General features: G+C 38.3%; 1 protein-coding gene across 8 annotated transcripts in view; it reads right to left on the bottom strand.

Annotated features, from left to right (window-relative positions):
• ATP13A3 (ATPase 13A3) overlaps positions 1–18,642 on the bottom strand; it is a 98,115-nt gene that overhangs the window by 31,993 nt on the left and 47,480 nt on the right. For all 8 annotated transcript variants that reach the window (XM_041743790.1, XM_041743792.1, XM_041743784.1 and 5 more), the window contains 5 exons: positions 15,493–15,643; positions 5,307–5,423; positions 4,233–4,250; positions 3,986–4,139; positions 3,769–3,889 (listed from right to left, as the gene is read on the bottom strand). In XM_041743790.1, the coding sequence (XP_041599724.1) occupies positions 3,769–3,889; positions 3,986–4,139; positions 4,233–4,250; positions 5,307–5,423; positions 15,493–15,643 (561 nt within the window). The remainder of the gene's footprint in view (positions 1–3,768; positions 3,890–3,985; positions 4,140–4,232; positions 4,251–5,306; positions 5,424–15,492; positions 15,644–18,642) is intronic.

Consider the following 18,642-nt stretch of genomic DNA (forward strand, 5'->3'; position numbering starts at 1 on the left):
CTGAGCCACACTTAAGCGTCCCAACCAAGTGTTTTTTTTTTTTTTAATTTATTTATTTATTCATAGAGACACAGAGAGAGAATGAGAAGCAGAGACACAGGCAGAGGGAGAAGCAGGCTCCATGCAGGGAGCCCGATGTGGGACTCAATCCAGGGTCTCCAGGATCCCGCCTAGGGCTGCTGGCAGTGCTAAACCGCTGCACCGGGGCTGCCCCCAAGTGGCTGTTTGACGCAAAATTCAATAAAGGCACTTTAAATACACAGCTCTAAAAACAACCTTTGAAATATAATTTATAACTATGGACGGTAAAGGTATTAAAGAACAGTTGGGGGGGGGACTGCAGGCTCAGTTAGTTAAGCTGTCTGCCTTTGGCTCAGGTCATGATCTCAGGGTCCCTGAGATCGAGCCCCAAATCACATGAGGCTCCCTGCTCAGCGAGGAGTCTGCTTCTCCCTGTCCCTCTGCCCTTCCCCCGGCTTGTGCTTCTCCCTCTCTCTCTTTCTTACAAAACTAAATGAAATCTTTAAAAAAAAAAAAAAAACAGTTGTGCTCTTAAAAAACGTTTAGAAACAATACAAATGACACTACTGGTGGTTGATAGTAGAAATAAATCTTGAACTCTAAAAATGCATTTCAGGGAACAAAGCTGTACCAGTATGAAACTCTAGGGTCTAAGCAATGTAGCCATTTTCCCATGATCTGCTAGTTTTTTGGCTGCTACTGTTTTCCTAACTCTCCAATGAATGACACAGGTCATGGAAACTTTGTCCCCTAATGACTGAATAAAATAATATTCTACTGAAGATATAAAGGTTCAAGCTGTGAGAGAAATGCCAAAACTTGCCCCTGTAAGATAGAATGGAAAGACAGAGAAGGTCTTGGTTGAAAGATGTGGAAGAAGGGGAGTAGAGAAAGTTCTGTGCAGAGAAGGAATAGCCTACTCAAGGGCATGAAAGGAGATCTGAATAGGAGAAGCTCAAGAACTAAAGAAAATCAGTAGTTAGACTTTAAGGGGGAAAATGGCAAAAGGTAAAGCTGCAGAGAAAGAGCCTAATGTGCCCCTTCACAAGAATCAGAACAGAGTATTTTACATGTGTACCTCCCAAACAAGCATATCCATCAGATCATCTGGCTATTGCTTTTTTTTTCTTTAAATGTTCATGCTTAAACCACATCCCCCAAATATTGTGTTAATAGAATTCTGAACATAGTTTTTCCTTTTAGCTATTGGGCTATCCATTCCACTCCTTCAGTTCTCATTCAGAAAAACAAGACTGTACTCTGAACACTGCCCTAATTCTTTTCACTTAGTGTGCCTGAAAATACAGGTATCTATCTCCCACTTTCCAAAAGCTTCCATTAGGTCACTTTACTTTTATGAAAGACCTATATTAATACTTGTTTTCACTAACTGAAAGAAATTGAACAGGATTTTTTGCTTTCAAGAAAGAAAGGGCAAAAGGCAAACTTAGCATTTAGAATGTTTTGCAGTGGATCATTTCAGAAGCAATGCACTCCTGAGCAGTGAGAATGGCGCTCCCAGCTCCTTCCCTGGGAATTACAATCAGTATCTCAACATAGAGCCACCACACAGCTTTGAACAGTGTCTGTGAACATCTTGTTCTATCCTGACTTATTCTGTGCCTGCATCAGAAAGATGTGTCCTGATTTACCCCAAAGATACAGATGCAGTCAAATGCCAGGACACCTGCACTCCGATGTTTATAGCAGCAATGTCCACAATAGCCACACTGTGGAAGGAGCCTCGGTGTCCATCGAAAGAAAAATGGATAAAGAAGCTGTGGTCTATGTACACAATGGAATATTCCTCAGCCATTACAAATGACAAATACCCACCATTTGCTTCGATGTGGATGGAACTGGAGGGTATTATGCTGAGTGAAATAAGTCAATCAGAAAGGACAAACATTATATGGTCTCATTCATTTGGGGAATATAAAAATTAGTGAAAGGGAATAAAGGGAAAGGGAAAAGAGAGAAAATGAGTGAAAATAAATATCAGTGAGGAGGTGGCAAAACATGAGAGACACCTAACTCTGGGAAATGAACAAGGGGTAGTGGAAAGTGAGGTGGGGGGGTGGTGGCTGGGTAATGGGCACTGAGGGGGGCACAGCGGGATGAACACTGGGTGTTATGCTAAATGTTGGCAAATTGAACTCCAATTAAAAAAAAAGAGATATGGTAATCAAAAAGGAAGGAAGGAAGGAAGGAAGAAAGGAAGGAAGGAAGGAAGGAAGGAAGGATGGAAGGGAGGGAGGGAGGGAGGGAGGAAGGAAGGAAGGAAGGAAGGAAGGAAGGAAGGAAGGAAGGAAGGAAGATGTGTCCTAAGGTATCAGAAAAGCTTAAGAGAGGTTATTTTTGGAGTCCGGAAATACTCAAAATTTTGTCCACGTAAATTAATGGTAACTGTTTCTTCACTTTAAGGCATTTTGGCATAGGAACAGCTTCACAAGAACACTTCACTTTCACATAGCAAGTAAAACTGTAATTAATAGAAGTGTTAACAGTCCATAATTTAGCCACTGCCCTATTCGTTATGTTATTGACACTATTTCAACCTGAACCTTATACACTTGTAGAAATAGCTCTTTAAGCTGGATTCCCAGAATTGCACTTGCTGGGTCAAACTGTATAAGCAAATTTAAATTTTGATAGGTATTACACATGTTCATTATGAATCTACAATAGTGTAGTAGCTGTATGTCATTAAAATTTTCTCAAGCCTTCACTAACACTTGGTATTATCAATCTTTTCAACTTCACCAACCTCAGGAAAGAAGTGATATCTCACTGTGGTTTTATCTTGTAATTCTCCAAAGAACTAAATAAAGTATACTACCATTTTCATGTGTTCATTGGCCATTTGTATGTCTCTTTCTGATTATTTCTTCTAACACTTTCTCTTTCTTTTCAAATGAAGTGTTATGCATTTTGTTTTGTTTCTTTCCTGACGCATATCCCTGATGGTGAACCCTTCCACTACATGATGGGAAGCCATTTACGAGAATATTAGGTAGGACGTGGTATTATATCTGAATGGTTTTTTTTAAAAGATTTATTTATTTATTCATTCATTCATTCCTTTTCATCATTCATTCATTCATTCATGATAGACATAAAGAGAGAGAGAGAGGCAGAGACACAGGAGGGAGAAGCAGGCTCCATGCCGGGAGCCCGATGTGGGGCTCCATCCCAGGACTCCAGGATCGCACCCTGGGCCAAAGGCAGGCGCTAAACCGCTGAGCCACCCAGGGATCCCCAGATCTGAATGTTAAAAAGCTCTCTGGAGACACCGTGGAAGAGAAAGGGAAAAACTGGAAAAAAGGAAATGTGATGATGTGAAATGTCATTCGACCTTTGGGAGTTGTTCCAGAAAGGGGGGACTGGTACGGTTATTGTGACTCAATATATTCTGACCAAAATAGTACTTGGTTCCAACCTCTGGGCAAAACCAAGTAGATTATTTGGGAAAAACAAACTATAAGAGAATTATGTTTATATTTGAAAACATAGTTCTATTCCTAGAACATGCCTGACACATAGTAGGCACTAAATAAATATTTAACAAACAAACTGAGAAGAATTCTGAAGAGTTGTGCTTGTATCTCAAACACCTAAAACAAAACACCGCATTAGGTATAGTTGTATATATTTCATAAATATTTAACAAATACTTGCAACATACAGAAATTTCTATATGGAAAACATTACTGGAAAAACTGCAGAAAACCCATTCATCAACCTTACCTGCTAATATTCTGTACTTTATGCCATGTCAGTTTTGACTCTAATTTTCTGTGTGCAAGAGCAATCACACGGAAGCCCTGTTTAGTGTAATCTTCTAAAACTTTTTCAAAATCAACAGGAACTTTTAAAAAGGAAAAAGTAAATGTCATTGTTAAAATTGCAAATACAAGTACATACAAATGTAAGAATTTTACTCAAAGCCTAGTTGCTTCCTTACCTGTTTCAGGTTTACAAAGACTGGCAATGACCTCAGGTGCTCCTTTCATGTAGGCATCCATCTTCTTATCCCCTAGCACCCTTGCAACCACACTCATACGTTGCAAAGCAGAAGAAAATGGGAACTGGCGAACAATTCCTATCTCATAAATAGCCTATGTAATTTCAAAAGATGCACAAAGCATTTACTATTTTTTTTAGAATTAAAGCATGTATACTTAGGTAACAAGTTAACATTCTTTACTTACTGGAAGTTCAAACAGCTCCTAAAAATAAAACAAAGCAAAAAGAATAAAAAAATAGTATAGATTAGGTCTGTTAACATACTCGAGTTAAAAGAAAAACAAAACTTGATACATCCTCAAGACATTTTAAAAATAGCAAGGAGCTTCCATTATTTCAAAGTCAATTTCAACACTGCTTCTCTAACTTCCTAGCATTTAAAAAATATATATTCTTGAATATTTTCAAATATTTTCCTATCATTAACATATTAAGTACTAAAATAAACTAAGTAGGAACATAATTTGAAATTCACCTAAAAATAAAGCCTTTCAGGACACATGGGTGGCTCAGTCAGTTAAGCACCTGCCTTCAGCTGGTGTCATGATTCTGGGGTTCTGGGATGGAGCCCTGCATCAGGATCTCGGCAGGCAGCCTGCTTCCCCCTCTCACTCTCCCTGCTTGTGCTCTCTTGCTCTCTCTCTCAAATAAATAAATAAAATCTTTAACAAATAAAATAAAACCTTTCACATATTCTTTTTACTAAATCCTGAGAAAAAGATGCAATTTAAAAGGATTAATCACCATGTATTCACAAAGCACTAAGTTGCTCCATAAATGGAAGGAAAAGTAATGATAATGAGAATTAAATCCCAGGCGCCTAGGTGGCTCAAAGGTTGAGCGTCTGCCGTCTGTCTTGGCTCATGATCCTGGAGTCCCCAGAGTCCCAGATCAAGTCCAGCATCTGGTTCCTTGCAGGGGGTGGCGGGGTGGCCGGGGGACAACACGGGACAAGGGGCACAGGGATGGGGGATAGACAGACGGACATCGACTGCTTCTCCCTCTAACTATACCTCTGCCTCTCCCTGTGTGTGTCTCATGAATAAATAAATAAAAATCTAAAAAAAGATAATTGAATCTCAGTGTTTTACACAGAGTGTCTACAATACACAAGGTAGTTTGGGATAAATGCAGTTAAAATATTCGTATCTACATGAGTTAAAGAAAGGACATGTGATTTCATCTTCTAGCAACATTTCAAAAAGTGAGGACTAAACATGAGCATCAACAGTATTATCCAACTTAACATGATTTCGCACCATTTCTTGGTTTCCTGCAGGTGTGGATGCAGGAAGCAGCTGTTTTGCAGGACGAACCACAGTGGGCATAATTCGATTATGAAGTGCTGTTTCCTCTTCAGTTGCTTCTTCCAGAATCTGAAAGGAAAATATCCAGCATATTACTTCATAAAATTCAATTCACTGGTTCTACTTTTATATATATATATTATATATATATATATATATATATGGCTATCTTCAGTTAAAAAAAAAAAGGAAAAAAAGTCAGTACCCAAGGAATAAATGAGCACTACTAGATCATTAATATAAGTAGAGCAAAATATAAACAAAATTAAAGTGCGAGCAACCTATGAAAGATGGGAAGCAGAGGTTAGAAGTGGAATAAAGACAAAGCAAAGAGAAAAACTTCTTGTTTTGCTTCTACAACCTGTTTTAGAGACTATTTACACACGCGCGCACACACACACACAATACCACAGAAGATTCTTGCAGTAGCAAAAATACTTAGTCTATTATCCAAGGAATCTTGTCTCCTAACAAAAAAGAATTCAAAAGTATATGGAGCGCAAGGGAGTTAAGATGGCGGAGTAGAGGGAGCCTGAGCTTGCCTTTTCCCTGAACACGGCTAGATAACATCCAACTATCCTGAACAAGAAGGAATATGATCTAAGGATTAAGAAAATAATCTAAAAAATAAAAAATAAAAAATAAATTTAAAAAATTTAAAAAAAAAGAAAAAGAAAATAATCTGCACAGTAGGACAAAGCCTGGGACACAGGAGAATATTTGCTTTTCTGAGAGGCCTCCTGAGTAGGGATGGCCAGGAGTTCCCTTCCCCAGGAACAAGAGGGTGGGGTGACACCATATTGTTCTGCCTCCATCTACCCACCCCCCCACCAGCTTAGGCAGACTTCAGAGAGAAACCGCACCCCCCAGGAGGCTGGAGCCCTCAATACTAAATCCCATCCCCCTGCACTTGGCAGGGGAATTTTTAAAAAGGCAAGTCAGCTAGTGAGACAGCGCCAGCAGGCTCCCCTCAGAAGAGCAACACAACCCCCTACCCCCCGCCCCCGCCACCCTCATGGACCAAGTCTACTGATTAAAAAGTGCTCCCAAACATCAGCTTCTGGTGGAAATAAGATCAGGCTTGCTTCTTTTATTTCCCCTCTTAATTTTTAAAATTTTTTTATTTTTCTATTTCTTTTTTTTCTTTTTCTTTTCTCTCTCTCTCTTTTTTTTTGTTTTGCTATGAGGCTTGCTTACAATCTTTGTTCATTTGTTGGTTTGTTCATTTCCTTCCCTTATTTTTTCGGATCAGTCTTATTTTTTGTCTCTTTTCTTCTTTCCTTACTTTTTTCCCCTTCTTTCCTTCTTATTCTTTGGAAACAGGGTTATAGTTTTTGTTTCCATTTTTGTTCCTTTTCTAGTCTTGGATCAGGCTTTTTTTTTTTTTAATTTTCTTTTCAAATCAATAAACAGACCAAAGCACACCAAGTCAGAGATCCAAACACTCCCCACTATAAACAAGAATGAACTCCAAAGAGAACAGACTGATGGGAAAGGGCAGTGAAAACACAACAGCAGAGTACACACAGCATACACCAGAAACACTTTCTGAAGTTTTTGTTTGTCTTTTTTCTTTTTTTTCTTTTCTGGACAGATGATGACAAGACGGAGAAATTCACCCCAAAAGAAAGAATACGAAGTAGTAGTCACAGCCAGATATTTAATCAAAATGAAAATAACTAAGAGATCTGAACTAAAATCTAAAACAGGGCAGCCTGGGTGGCTCAGCAGTTTAGCACTGCCTTCAGCCCACGGCCTGATCCTGGAGTCCCGGGATCGAGTCCCACCTTGGGCTCCCTGCATGGAGCCTGCTTCTCCCTCTGCCTGTGTCTCTGCCTCTCTCTCTCTCAATCCATGTCTTTCATGAATAAATAAATAAAATCTTTAAAAAAAAAATCTAAAGCAACTATTACAAAGATACTAGCTGGACTTGAAAAAAGCATAGAAGACCCTAGAAAATCCCTTACTATACAGATAAAAGAAGTAAAATCTAGTCAGTCCAAAATTAAAAATGCTATAGCCAAGATGCAGTTCCAAGTGGAGGCCATAAAAATGAGGATGAACAAAGCCATGATACAGAAAATAAAATTATGGAACATAATGAAGCTGAAAAGAAGAGGGAAAGAAAACTATTAGATCACGAAGGCAGACGTAGGGAACTCAGCGATTCCAAAAAGCGAAATAATATCTGTATTTATAGGGGTCCTAAAGAATGGGAGAAGAGGGTAGAAAGTTTACTTGAGCAAATTACAGCTGAGAACATCCCTAATCTGAGTAAGGAAAGAGGCATTCAACTCAAGAGGCACAACGAATTCCCCTCAAAATCAACAAAAATAGGTCAACTACCTCCACATATTAGTGAAACTTGCAAATTACAAAGATATGAAGAGAAAATCCTGAAAGCAGTTCAGGACAAGAGGTCCTAAACCTAAAAGGGTAGAAACACAAGGCTGACAGCAGACCTATTCACAGAGACCTAGCAGACCAGACCATATACTGGCATGATATTCAACAAGCTGAATGGGAAAAATATGCAGCCAAGAATACTTTATCCAGCAAGTCTTCATTCAGAATAGAAGGAAAGATAAAGAGTTTCCAAGACAAACAAAAACTAAAGGAACTTGTCTACACTATACCAGCCCTGCAAGAAATATTAAAGACCCTTTGAGTGGAAAGAGAGGCCAAAAGTACAAAGACCAGAAAGGAACAGATACACTCTACAGAAATAGTGACATAACATTTAATACAATGGCACTAAATTCTTATCTTTCAATAATTACTTTGAATGTAAATGGACTAAATGCTCCAATCAAAAGATACAGGGTATCAAAATGGATTTAAAAAAAAAAAAAAAAAAACAAGACCCATCGATATGCTGCTTACGAGACCCATTTTAGACCCAAAGACAGCTCCAGATTGAAAGTGAGGGGATGGAGAACCATTTATCATTCTAATGAACATTAAAAGAAAGCTAAAGTAGCCACCCTTATATTAGATAAACTACATTTTAAAACAAAGACTGTAATAAGAGATGAAGGAGGAAACTAATGTCATAATAAAAGGTCTATCCAATTAGATCCAATAATTGCTGGGGATCCCTGAGTGGCTCAGCAGTTTAGCATCTGCCTTTGGTCCAGGGCGTAATCCTGTGGTCCCGGGATCGAGTCCCATATCGGGCTCCTTGCAGGGAGCCTGCTTCTCCCTCTGCCTGTGTCTCTGCCTCTCTCTTTCTCCTTCTGTGTCTCTTGTGAATGGATAAACAAAATCTTAAAAAAAAAAAAAATCCAATAATTGCAAATATGTACGCCCTAATTTAGAAGCAACCAAGTACATAAATCAATTAATAACAAAATTAGAGAAATTCATTGATAATAAAATAGTAGAGGACTTTAACCCTACTCACAGCAATGGACAAATCATCTAAGCAGCAGAACAAGGAAATAAGTGCTTTCCTTATTTGATTAAGGAAATTTCCTTATTTCCTTATTATGACACACTGGACCTGATGGACTTATTAGCAGGTATATTCAGAACATTTCATCCCAAAGCACCAGAATACATATTCTCCTCAAGTGCACATAGAACAGTCTCCAGAATAGACCACTTACTAGGTCACAAATCAGGACTCAACCAATACAAAAGACTGAGATCATACCACACATATTTTCAGACCACAATGTTATGAAACTTGAAGTCAATCACAAGAAAAAATTTGCAAGGACCACAAATATATGGAGGCTAAAGAACATCCTACTAAAGAAAGAATGGGTCAACCAAGAAATTAAAGAAGAATTTAAAAATATATGGGAGCAAATGAAACACAGCAGTTCAAAGCCTTTGGGAGGCAGCAAAGGCGTCCCTATGAGAGAAGGATATAGCAATACAAGCCTTTCTCAAAAAACAAGAAAAATCTCAAATACACAAACTAGCCTCACACCCAAGAAAAGCTGGAAAAAGAACAGCAAATAAAGCCTAAATCTAGCAGAAGAGAAATAATAAAGATTAGACCAGATGTCAATGATAAAAAACAACAACAAAAAACAGTAGAACAGATCAACAAAACTAGGAGCTGGTTTTTTAAAAGAGTTAACAAGACTGATAAATCCCTTGCCATATTTATAAAAAAGAAAAGAGAAAGGATCCAAATAAATAAAATCATGAATGAAAGAGGAGAGATCACAACCATCACCAAAGAAATACAAACTACCACAAGAGAATATTATGAGCAATTATGTCAACAAATTAGGCAATCTATAAGAAACAGACAAATTCCTAAAAACATATGAACTACCAAAACTGAAACAGGAAGAAATACGAAACCTGAACACACCCATAATCACAAAAAATTGAATCAGTAATCAAAAATCACCCAACAAACAAGAATCCGGGGCAGATGGCTTCCCAGGGGTAATTTACCCAACATTTAAAGAAGACTTAGGGATCCCTGGGTGGCGCAGCGGTTTGGCGCCTGCCTTTGGCCCAGGGCGCAATCCTGGAGTCCCGGGATCGAGTCCCACATCGGGCTCCCGGTGCATGGAGCCTGCTTCTCCCTCTGCCTGTGTCTCTGCCCTCTCTCTCTCTCTCTCTCTCTCTCTCTCTCTGGGACTATCATAAATTTAAAAAATTTAAAAAATAAAAAATAAAAATAAAGAAGACTTAATACCTATTCTTCTGAAACATTCCAAAAAATAGATCTGGAAAGGAAACTTCCAAACTCATTCTAGGAGGCCAGTTATTTCGTTGATCCCAAAACTAGACAAAGACCCCACTAAAAAAAGAATTACAGACCAATACCTCTCATGAACACAGATGCAGAACTTCTCACCAAGATACTAGCTAACAGGATCCAACAGTACATTAAAGGGATTATTCACCACAACCAACTGGGATTTATTCCTGGGTTGCAGGGATGGTTTAACATCTGCAAATCAACTAATGTGATACACCACATTAATAAAAGGACCATATGATCCTCTCAATAGATGCAGAGAAAGCATTCGATAAAGTACACCACCCTTTCTTGATTAAAAAAAAAACAAAAACAAAAAAACTCCACAACATAGGGATAGATGGAATATACTTCATCATAAAAGCCATACACAAAAGACCACCGCGAATATGCTCCTCAAGGGAAAAACCTGAGAGCTTTTTCCCCTAAGATCAGGAATATGACAGGGATGTCCACTCTCTCTGTTATTCAGCATAGTACTAGAAGTCCAAGCCTCAGCAGTCAGACAGCAAAAAGAAATAAAAGGCATTCAAATCGGCAAAGAAGTCAAATTCTCACTCTTCACAGATGACATGATACTCTGTGTGGAAAACCCAAAGGATTTCAGCAAAAAATTGCTAGAACTGATTCAGGAAAATTCAGCAAGGTGGCAGGATATCAAATCAATGCACAGAAGTCTGTTGCACTCTCACGGACTAACAATGAAGCAGCAGAAAGAGAGATCAAGGAATCAATCCTATTCTCAATTGTACCAAAAACTGTAACATACCCAGGAATAAACCTAACCAAAGAGTTTGTAAGAGATATGTACTCTGAAAACTACAGAACATTTATGAAAAAAATTGAGGAAGACACAATGAAATGAAAAAACATTCTATGCTTGTGGATTAGAAGAACAAATACCGTTAAAATGTCTATACTATCCAAAGCAATCTACACACTCAATGCAATCCCTATAAAAATACCACCAGCATTTTTCACAGAGCTGAAACAAACAATCCTACAATTTGTGTGGAACCAGAAAAGACCCCAAATAGCCAAAAGAATGTTGAAAAAGAAAACCAAAGCTGGAAGCATCACAATTCCGGACTTCAAGCTCTACTACAAAGCTGTAATCATCAAGCCTGTATAGCACTGGCACAAAAACCAGACACATAAATCAATGGAACAGAATGGAGTGCCCAGAAATGGACCCTCAACTCTATGGTCAACTAATCTTCAACAAAGCAGGAAAGAATATACAACGGAAAAAAGTCTCCTCAACAAATGATATTGGGAAAACTGGACAGCCACATGCAGAAGGAAACTGGACCACTCACGCCATACACAAAAATAAATTCAAAATGAATGAAAGACCTAAATATGAGACAGGAATTGATCAAAATCCCAGCCTTTTTGACCCCAGCTGCAGCAGTGTCTTGCTAGACACATCTTCAGAGGCAAGGGAAACAAAAGCAGAAATGAACTATCTTGGGACTTCATCAATATAAAAGACTTTGCAAGGCAAGGAAACAGTCAACAAAACTAAAAGGCAACTTACAGAATGGAAGAAGATAATCACCAATGACATTATCAGATAAAGGGCTAGTATTCAAAATCTGTAAAGAACTTATCAAACTCAACACCCAAAAAAGAAAAAATCCAGACATGAAATGGGCAGGAGACATGAACAGACACTTCTCTGAAGACATACAAAAGGCGCCTGGGTGGCTCAGTCCGTTAGCATCTGCCTTCAGCTCAGGTCACAATCCCAGGGTCCTGGGATCGAGCTGCGCATCCAGCTCCTAGCTCAGCAAGGAGTCTGCTTCTGCGTTTCTCCACTCTCCTCCCTGTTCACGCTCTCTCTCCCTCTCTCAAATACATAAAATCTTAAAAAAAAAAAAAAATGGCTAAGAGACACACGAACAAATGCTCAGTATCACTCGGCATCAGAGAAATACAAATCAAAACCACAATGATATCACCTCACACCAGTAAGAATGGTTAAAATTAACAACTCTGAAAACAACAGATGTTGGCGAAGGAGGATGAGTGGAAAGGGGAACCCTCTTACAACTGCTGGTGGGAATGCAAACTGGTGCAGCCGCTCCGGGAAACAGTATTAAGGTTCATAAAAAGGTGAAAATAGGGCAGCCGGGTGGCTCAGCGGTTTAGCGCCGCCTACAGCCCAGGGTGTGATCCTGGAGTCCCGGGATCGAGTCCCACGTCAGACTCCCTGCATGGAGCCTGCTTCTCCCTCTGCCTGTGTCTCTGCTTCTCTCTCTCTCTCTGTGTGTGTGTCTCTCATGAATAAATAAATACAATCTTAAAAAAAAAAGGTGAAAATAGAGCTACCCTACGACCTAGCAATTGCACTGATATTTATCCAAAGGATACAAAAACAGGGGCACATGCAACCCAGTATTTATAGCAGCAATTTCCCCAATAGCCAAAATATGGAAAGATCCCGGATGTCCATTGACAGATGAATGGATCAAGATATGGTTATATTTACAATGAAATGGTAGCCATCAAAAAGAATGAAATCTTGCCATTTGCAATGATGTGAATGAAACTAGAGGGTATTATGCTAAGTGAAATAAGTCAGTCAAAGAAAGATAAATACCATACGATTTCACTCCTATTTAAGAAACAGATGAACATGGGGGGAAGGGAAGGAAAAAATAAGATAAAAACGAGAGGGAGGGAAAGAGACTCCATTATAGGAAAAACTTGGGGTTATTGGAGGGGAGGTCGGTGAGGGGCATTAAGGAGGCACTTGATGTAATAAGCAGGGTTTTTGGTTTTTTAAAATTTAAATTCAATTTGCCAACATATACTACAACACCCAACACCCTGCTCACTGCCTGTTACCCAGTTACCCCATTCCCCCCACCCACCTTCCCTTCCTCAACCCTGTGTGTGTTTTCCAGAGTTAGGAGTCTCTCATGGTTTGTCTCCCTCTGTAATTTTCCCTACTCAGTTCCCTTCCTTTCCCTTATAATCCCTTTCACTATTTCTTATATTCCACCCATAAGTGAGACCATATGATGATTGTCCTTCTCCGATTGACTTATTTCACTCAGCATAATACCCTCCAAGTCCATCCATGTCAAAGCAAATGGTGGGTGTTCGTGTCTTCTGATGGCTGAGTGATATTCCATTGTGTATATAGACCACAGCTTCTTTATCCATTCATCTTTCGATGGACACTGAGGCTCCTTCCACAGTTTGGCTATTGTGGACACTGGTGCTGTGAACACTGGGGTGCAGGTGTCCCAGTGTTTCACTGCATCTGTATCTTTGGGGTAAATACCCAGCCCAGTAGTTCAACTGCTGGGTCATAGGGTAGCTCTAAGCACTGGGTGTTATGTGCAACTGATGAATCACTAAATTCTACCCCTGAAACTAATACTATATGTTAATTAAATTGAATTTAAATTAAAAAAGTAAAAAGTATATGGAGCTCAGATATGGTAACTAGAACCACTGGATCAAATACACACTGATGTATAAAGATTTGAGTTTAGTGTTTCAGACTGAACATTTACAGTTAAGATACTACTATCCTAACTGCTTGAAATTTCATTTAAAAATTTATTTCTGGTGAAATTAATTCCAACAAAAACTTGTATTAAATACACATATACCAAGAAACAATAAACTAATTTGACTTAAAAATGAAGCAAGCAACCAATGGGAAAATTAAGTGGAAGAGAACTGTGTCCAATTAGCCAACTGTATACAAAATAAGACATTTTAACATCTCTGAAATTGAGATGTATCTTATATGGTGTGGATCACATCACATAATAGTAGTGTTTGGTTATGTGGAAACATTCCACTGATATTTTGTGGTAAGATCAAGCATCAAGGCATCTCAGAGTCAACAAAACATGCTACCATACAAACTTAATTACAAAACCAGTGTTGTTGTTGTTGTTGTTGTTGTTGAAGACCCACAAACAGGACACTAAATCTATTGAAAATCTGTTCAGCTGGAGAGAAGTTTTAAATAACAAAGATGATCCATCCTATTTTGCTTTACTCTTATAAATTATTCTCTGTGGGCCTTTTGCAAATTAAATTTAACAAATATTTACTTTGGGCTATCAGAAGATGGCCAAACACTAACCTAGCCATTCATCTTCCTCCCTTTCAAAACATTAATACACACACACAAAAAAAAAAAAAAAAAGAAAGAAAGAAACCTACAGAAGCAAACAAAGTTAAAAAAGGAAAAGGATTTCAAATATAAAAGTAAAATGTAAAGTGAAACATGTTGATGGATACAGCAATGGAAGAAAAAGTACCCAGAATAAAAAGCAGACATTCAGGAGAGGTACATTTCTTAACAGCCAGAATAGTGGAACTAAGCACAAAAACAAAAAACAAAATCAAGGGTCACTGTCTAGAGAGAGAACTACCTACCTGAGAGGAGGAAGGGCTGCTAATTTAAGGGTCTGCACTCCAGAACGCAGCTCTGCCTGGGCAGGCACAGTAGGAGCAGGTGAGGAGAGGAACCTAAAAGGCTAACCCTGCAGCTCTGGACGAAGGCACACATGCTCAAGAGACCTCACCTTCAGCACACAGGGAGCTCCCCCTGGTCAGCCTTCCCTCTCCGGGGAGACACAACTCCGGAAAACAGACTAACTTGCTACCGGCAGGAGAAAAACCTGACTGCAGCTACCCAGAATTATCAAATCAAACCTTCAATCTTAAATACAGAAGTACCACAAAGATGTATAATGAAAACCAAAAAAAAAAAAAAAAAAAAAAAACTATCACCATGAAAAAAAAAAAAAAAAAGAAAACCCAAAGCATGAAGGAAAAAGACCAAGCGTAGGGAGGGAAAAAGAAAACTGGCCCAGAGAAAATAATTCAGAAGCCAGAAGGAACTTCAAAAACAAACTTATTATTGCTGTGAAATGGTAACCAGAAAACATAGCAAGCACTCAAATTAAAATGATCAACATCAAAACAAAAAGCTGTAAACAAATTTATGTGTTTGTATACGTGTGTGTGAGAACACAGAAGTAGAAAATGGAGACAAAAGTACACTGAACACACAGGGCTATATTTTTCACCCATGATCAACAAATTGTTGCTGCTAAAGATCATCTTACCAGGATTTGGGCTTACTGCCCCAAGTCAGGGATAGCTGGTTTCTGTTATAAACATAAAGCAGGTACCTGAGCAGATCATCCTCTTTTATAAAGGTGTTTGAGTTAATTTAACTAAAACAGACACTTTTTTACACAATTATAAATCTTTTTCCAATGACATATCTTTAGAAATTGCACAGTTCCTTTTATGGTATGAGATAAACCTGTTATTAAAACAGCTAGCAGAAAAAAAATCTCCTTCTGTAAGGTAATTTTTACGATTATTTTCCTTAAAGTTACATGTGCTTCAAAATATTGAACTTACCCATCCAATGGCTTCAAACATTTTCAGATCAAGTGGATCACCAGAAAGCACTCCTTCAATCTTTGTGAGTGAATGACAAGTAGCCATACAAGCAACAAACTGAGACTTTACCAGTACCTCATTGCAAACATTTTCTTCTGGCAAAAGAAAACTAAATAGAAAATGCACTGAATTAGATTCATAAATCCCAAGACAATAAATATTTCAACCACACACCAGTTTCATAAATATTAAGAAATAGAAATAAAATGTTATCATTTCTGCATATATTATTTTCACTATAGTTTTTAGCATTCAAAAATATTTCCCTCTATGTAAATTATACATAACTAAAATACTATATTATCTAAGATTGTGAATAAGTATGCCAGACAAACCAATATAGAAAATATTAGATACCAAATTAAAACTTCTGCCTGAAAAAAAAAGAAAAAAAAAAAACTTCTGCCTGAGGGCTTATGATAGATAAGAATACATAAAATCCCTTTTGTAAAAACACAAAATGAACGTGTAACATGTAATGTTTTAAATGTGAAACGGAGCTCATAAACAAGAAAAGTTTTCAAGTGCCAGAAATGAAAAGAGAAGAAAACCAGGAGCGTGAACCTGCATGATGCTGACTGCCGAAGGAAAAGGAAGAAGGGAAGGGAACCATCTCAGTACCCTAAGGCCCTAGGCTTTAATCCCCTCACAGGAACAGAACACAGAGATCTGGCCAGATACTAAGTAGGGAGTGAAAACTGAAAGGATCTCTTTCACCCAAGACAGACAGTGCTCTTAAAGAGCATCCTTGGAAAAGGAATATACTAAATAAAAGAATGGAGCATCTCAGAAAAAAAACATACTAAAAATAATTTACCTGCAGATCCAAAGGCAAACTACCTTTTCCCCCAAAGTTCTGAAAAAGTTAATATCTGTATCATATTTACAATGCACTAGGCACAGTTCTAGTAACTTTACACGTATGTGACTCATGTCCTCTTTACACCACAGAAGAGGTTTTATTATCCCCATTTTATAGATAAGGAAACGGAGACAGAGAGTGAAAAGTATGTTGCCACGGTTACACAGAGCATTAAGTGACAGAGCAAGGATTCAAACACAGGAGGTCTGGCTTTAGGGCCTGAACTCTGAACCACTATACCACTCAGGATAGGATCTGGGTTTGAATACGTGCTACTGCAAGTCCAGAAATCCTCAGGTTATGAAAGTAACATTGAAGCTCATGTGGCACCACTACCACCACTCTTGGCCAAGCACAAACTCTCCAGAGAGGAGTTCCCACAGCACAGCCACAAAGAAATCTTACAGAAAGATCCTGCTAAGCCTAAGTCCATAATTTAAACATGCACTGGAAAACATTCCCATGACTCAACAGACACAACAAGACAGAATTAGAATCCCATAAATTTGAGATAATAGAATGGCAATCTGGAAGAATGCAAAAAAAGGCACTTTTAAATTAAAGACTTAGACAAAGAACAAGACACCACGGGGGGAGAGGAGGAGATGTGACTTGGAAAGAACCAAAGGCAGTTTCTTGTCTAACCGATGGTCAGGATTCCCAGATGAAGAAAACAGAGTGTGGAAAAGATCATAACAGAGTAGGGAAAAAAGCTCCCATTTTTCCAGAATTTATGAAAAGCATGCATCTTTGGAATCAAGAAGCAAATGAGTCCTGCACAAGTAAAAAGAAACTGCAGAAATCAAGGATAAGGGAGTATTCTTAAAACAACAATAAGGAAAGGAGTCAGGAGAAATGAAATCACACCGTCAAAGCGCTGAGAACAGCTGACACCCTGGATAGATATGCAGCTACACCGTCCTTCAAAAGTGACAGCAAAATGGAAGAATCACTAACAAATGTAGCTGCAGAAGAGGGCAGTGCAGTCCAGGGGTGTGGGGCAGAAGCAGCAGTGGTTAGCAAAGATAGTCCTAAACCTAGGGAAATCTCAGCCTGCGGATGGTATAAAACCCAAGTCCTAATCCTAAAATATTGTGTAACAAATACATCTAAATAAGTGTGGGGAATAATCAAAAAAGTACTCTATAGTCCACGGGTTTCCTGGGGGTTTAGAAACCCAAAAAAAACACCCATGAACTTTAGACTCTAAATATGATCACTAATAATTTAAGGACAAGCAGTAAAAAATTAAAATGCATAAATTCTGAGAAAATGTGTGAAAATATGGAAGAGAAATTGAGAAAACGTGTGTCTGTACTGGAGTGAAGAATGGCAGAAATAATTTCCAATATAACTGAAATTACAAATGTGAGCACAACGGCACAGAAAGATTAAAAAGTAAAGCTATGGAAAAGACTACACACCTGGCAAACATTAGACCAAAGAAAGCTGCGACGTGTAACTATATAAGATGAAACGGAACTGAAGGCAGGATGCATTAGGAGGAAGACAGAAGATCACAATGTGACATTCTATTGGCTAAGATATAACAACTCTGAAATCACATGAACCACACAATATTCTCTCCAACTGTAAACCCTAAATCCCACAGACTTCTGAAAGGAAAAAAAAATGACACAAACACAACTACTAAGCCATTAAAAGACAACAAAAACATAAAGACGAGACACACCGTTGGAATATTTTTGCAATGCATAGTACTGAAAAAGATTACCACCTGAACAAAATAAAAACTACGAACACAACCAAAAATTGTGTCAATATATAAACTGACAATATACAGAAGAATGTTAAATAACAATCCTTCCTAAAATGTGAAAGTAAGAAGCAGCTTATCAAGTAACGAGGGAACTGCAAGAGCCACAATGAAAGACCGTTTTGAATCTATCCATGAGGCAAGAATGAGAAGTCTGACAATCACTTACAGGGCGGTATCACTTGGTAACTAGGCAGTCCCTACTAAACCTGTAGCCATGCAGGTGCTATATAACCCAGCACCGACATCTTTAAGAAGCTAGTTTACTGAAACTCAATCACATGCTCACAAGATGTGTATAACAATTGGAAGGGGACATGAAGAAAAAAATAAAACTGCTCCCTAAAATATATATTATGGTTTAATCCCATCATGGAATACTACACAATACTTAAGATTATGAAAGCAGCAAAAACACATGTACAATATATCAGTCACATATGTTTATTTACAGATAGGTCTTGTTTAC

Source organism: Vulpes lagopus, chromosome 1 (assembly GCF_018345385.1).
Source record: "Vulpes lagopus strain Blue_001 chromosome 1, ASM1834538v1, whole genome shotgun sequence".
NCBI lineage: Eukaryota > Metazoa > Chordata > Mammalia > Carnivora > Canidae > Vulpes > Vulpes lagopus.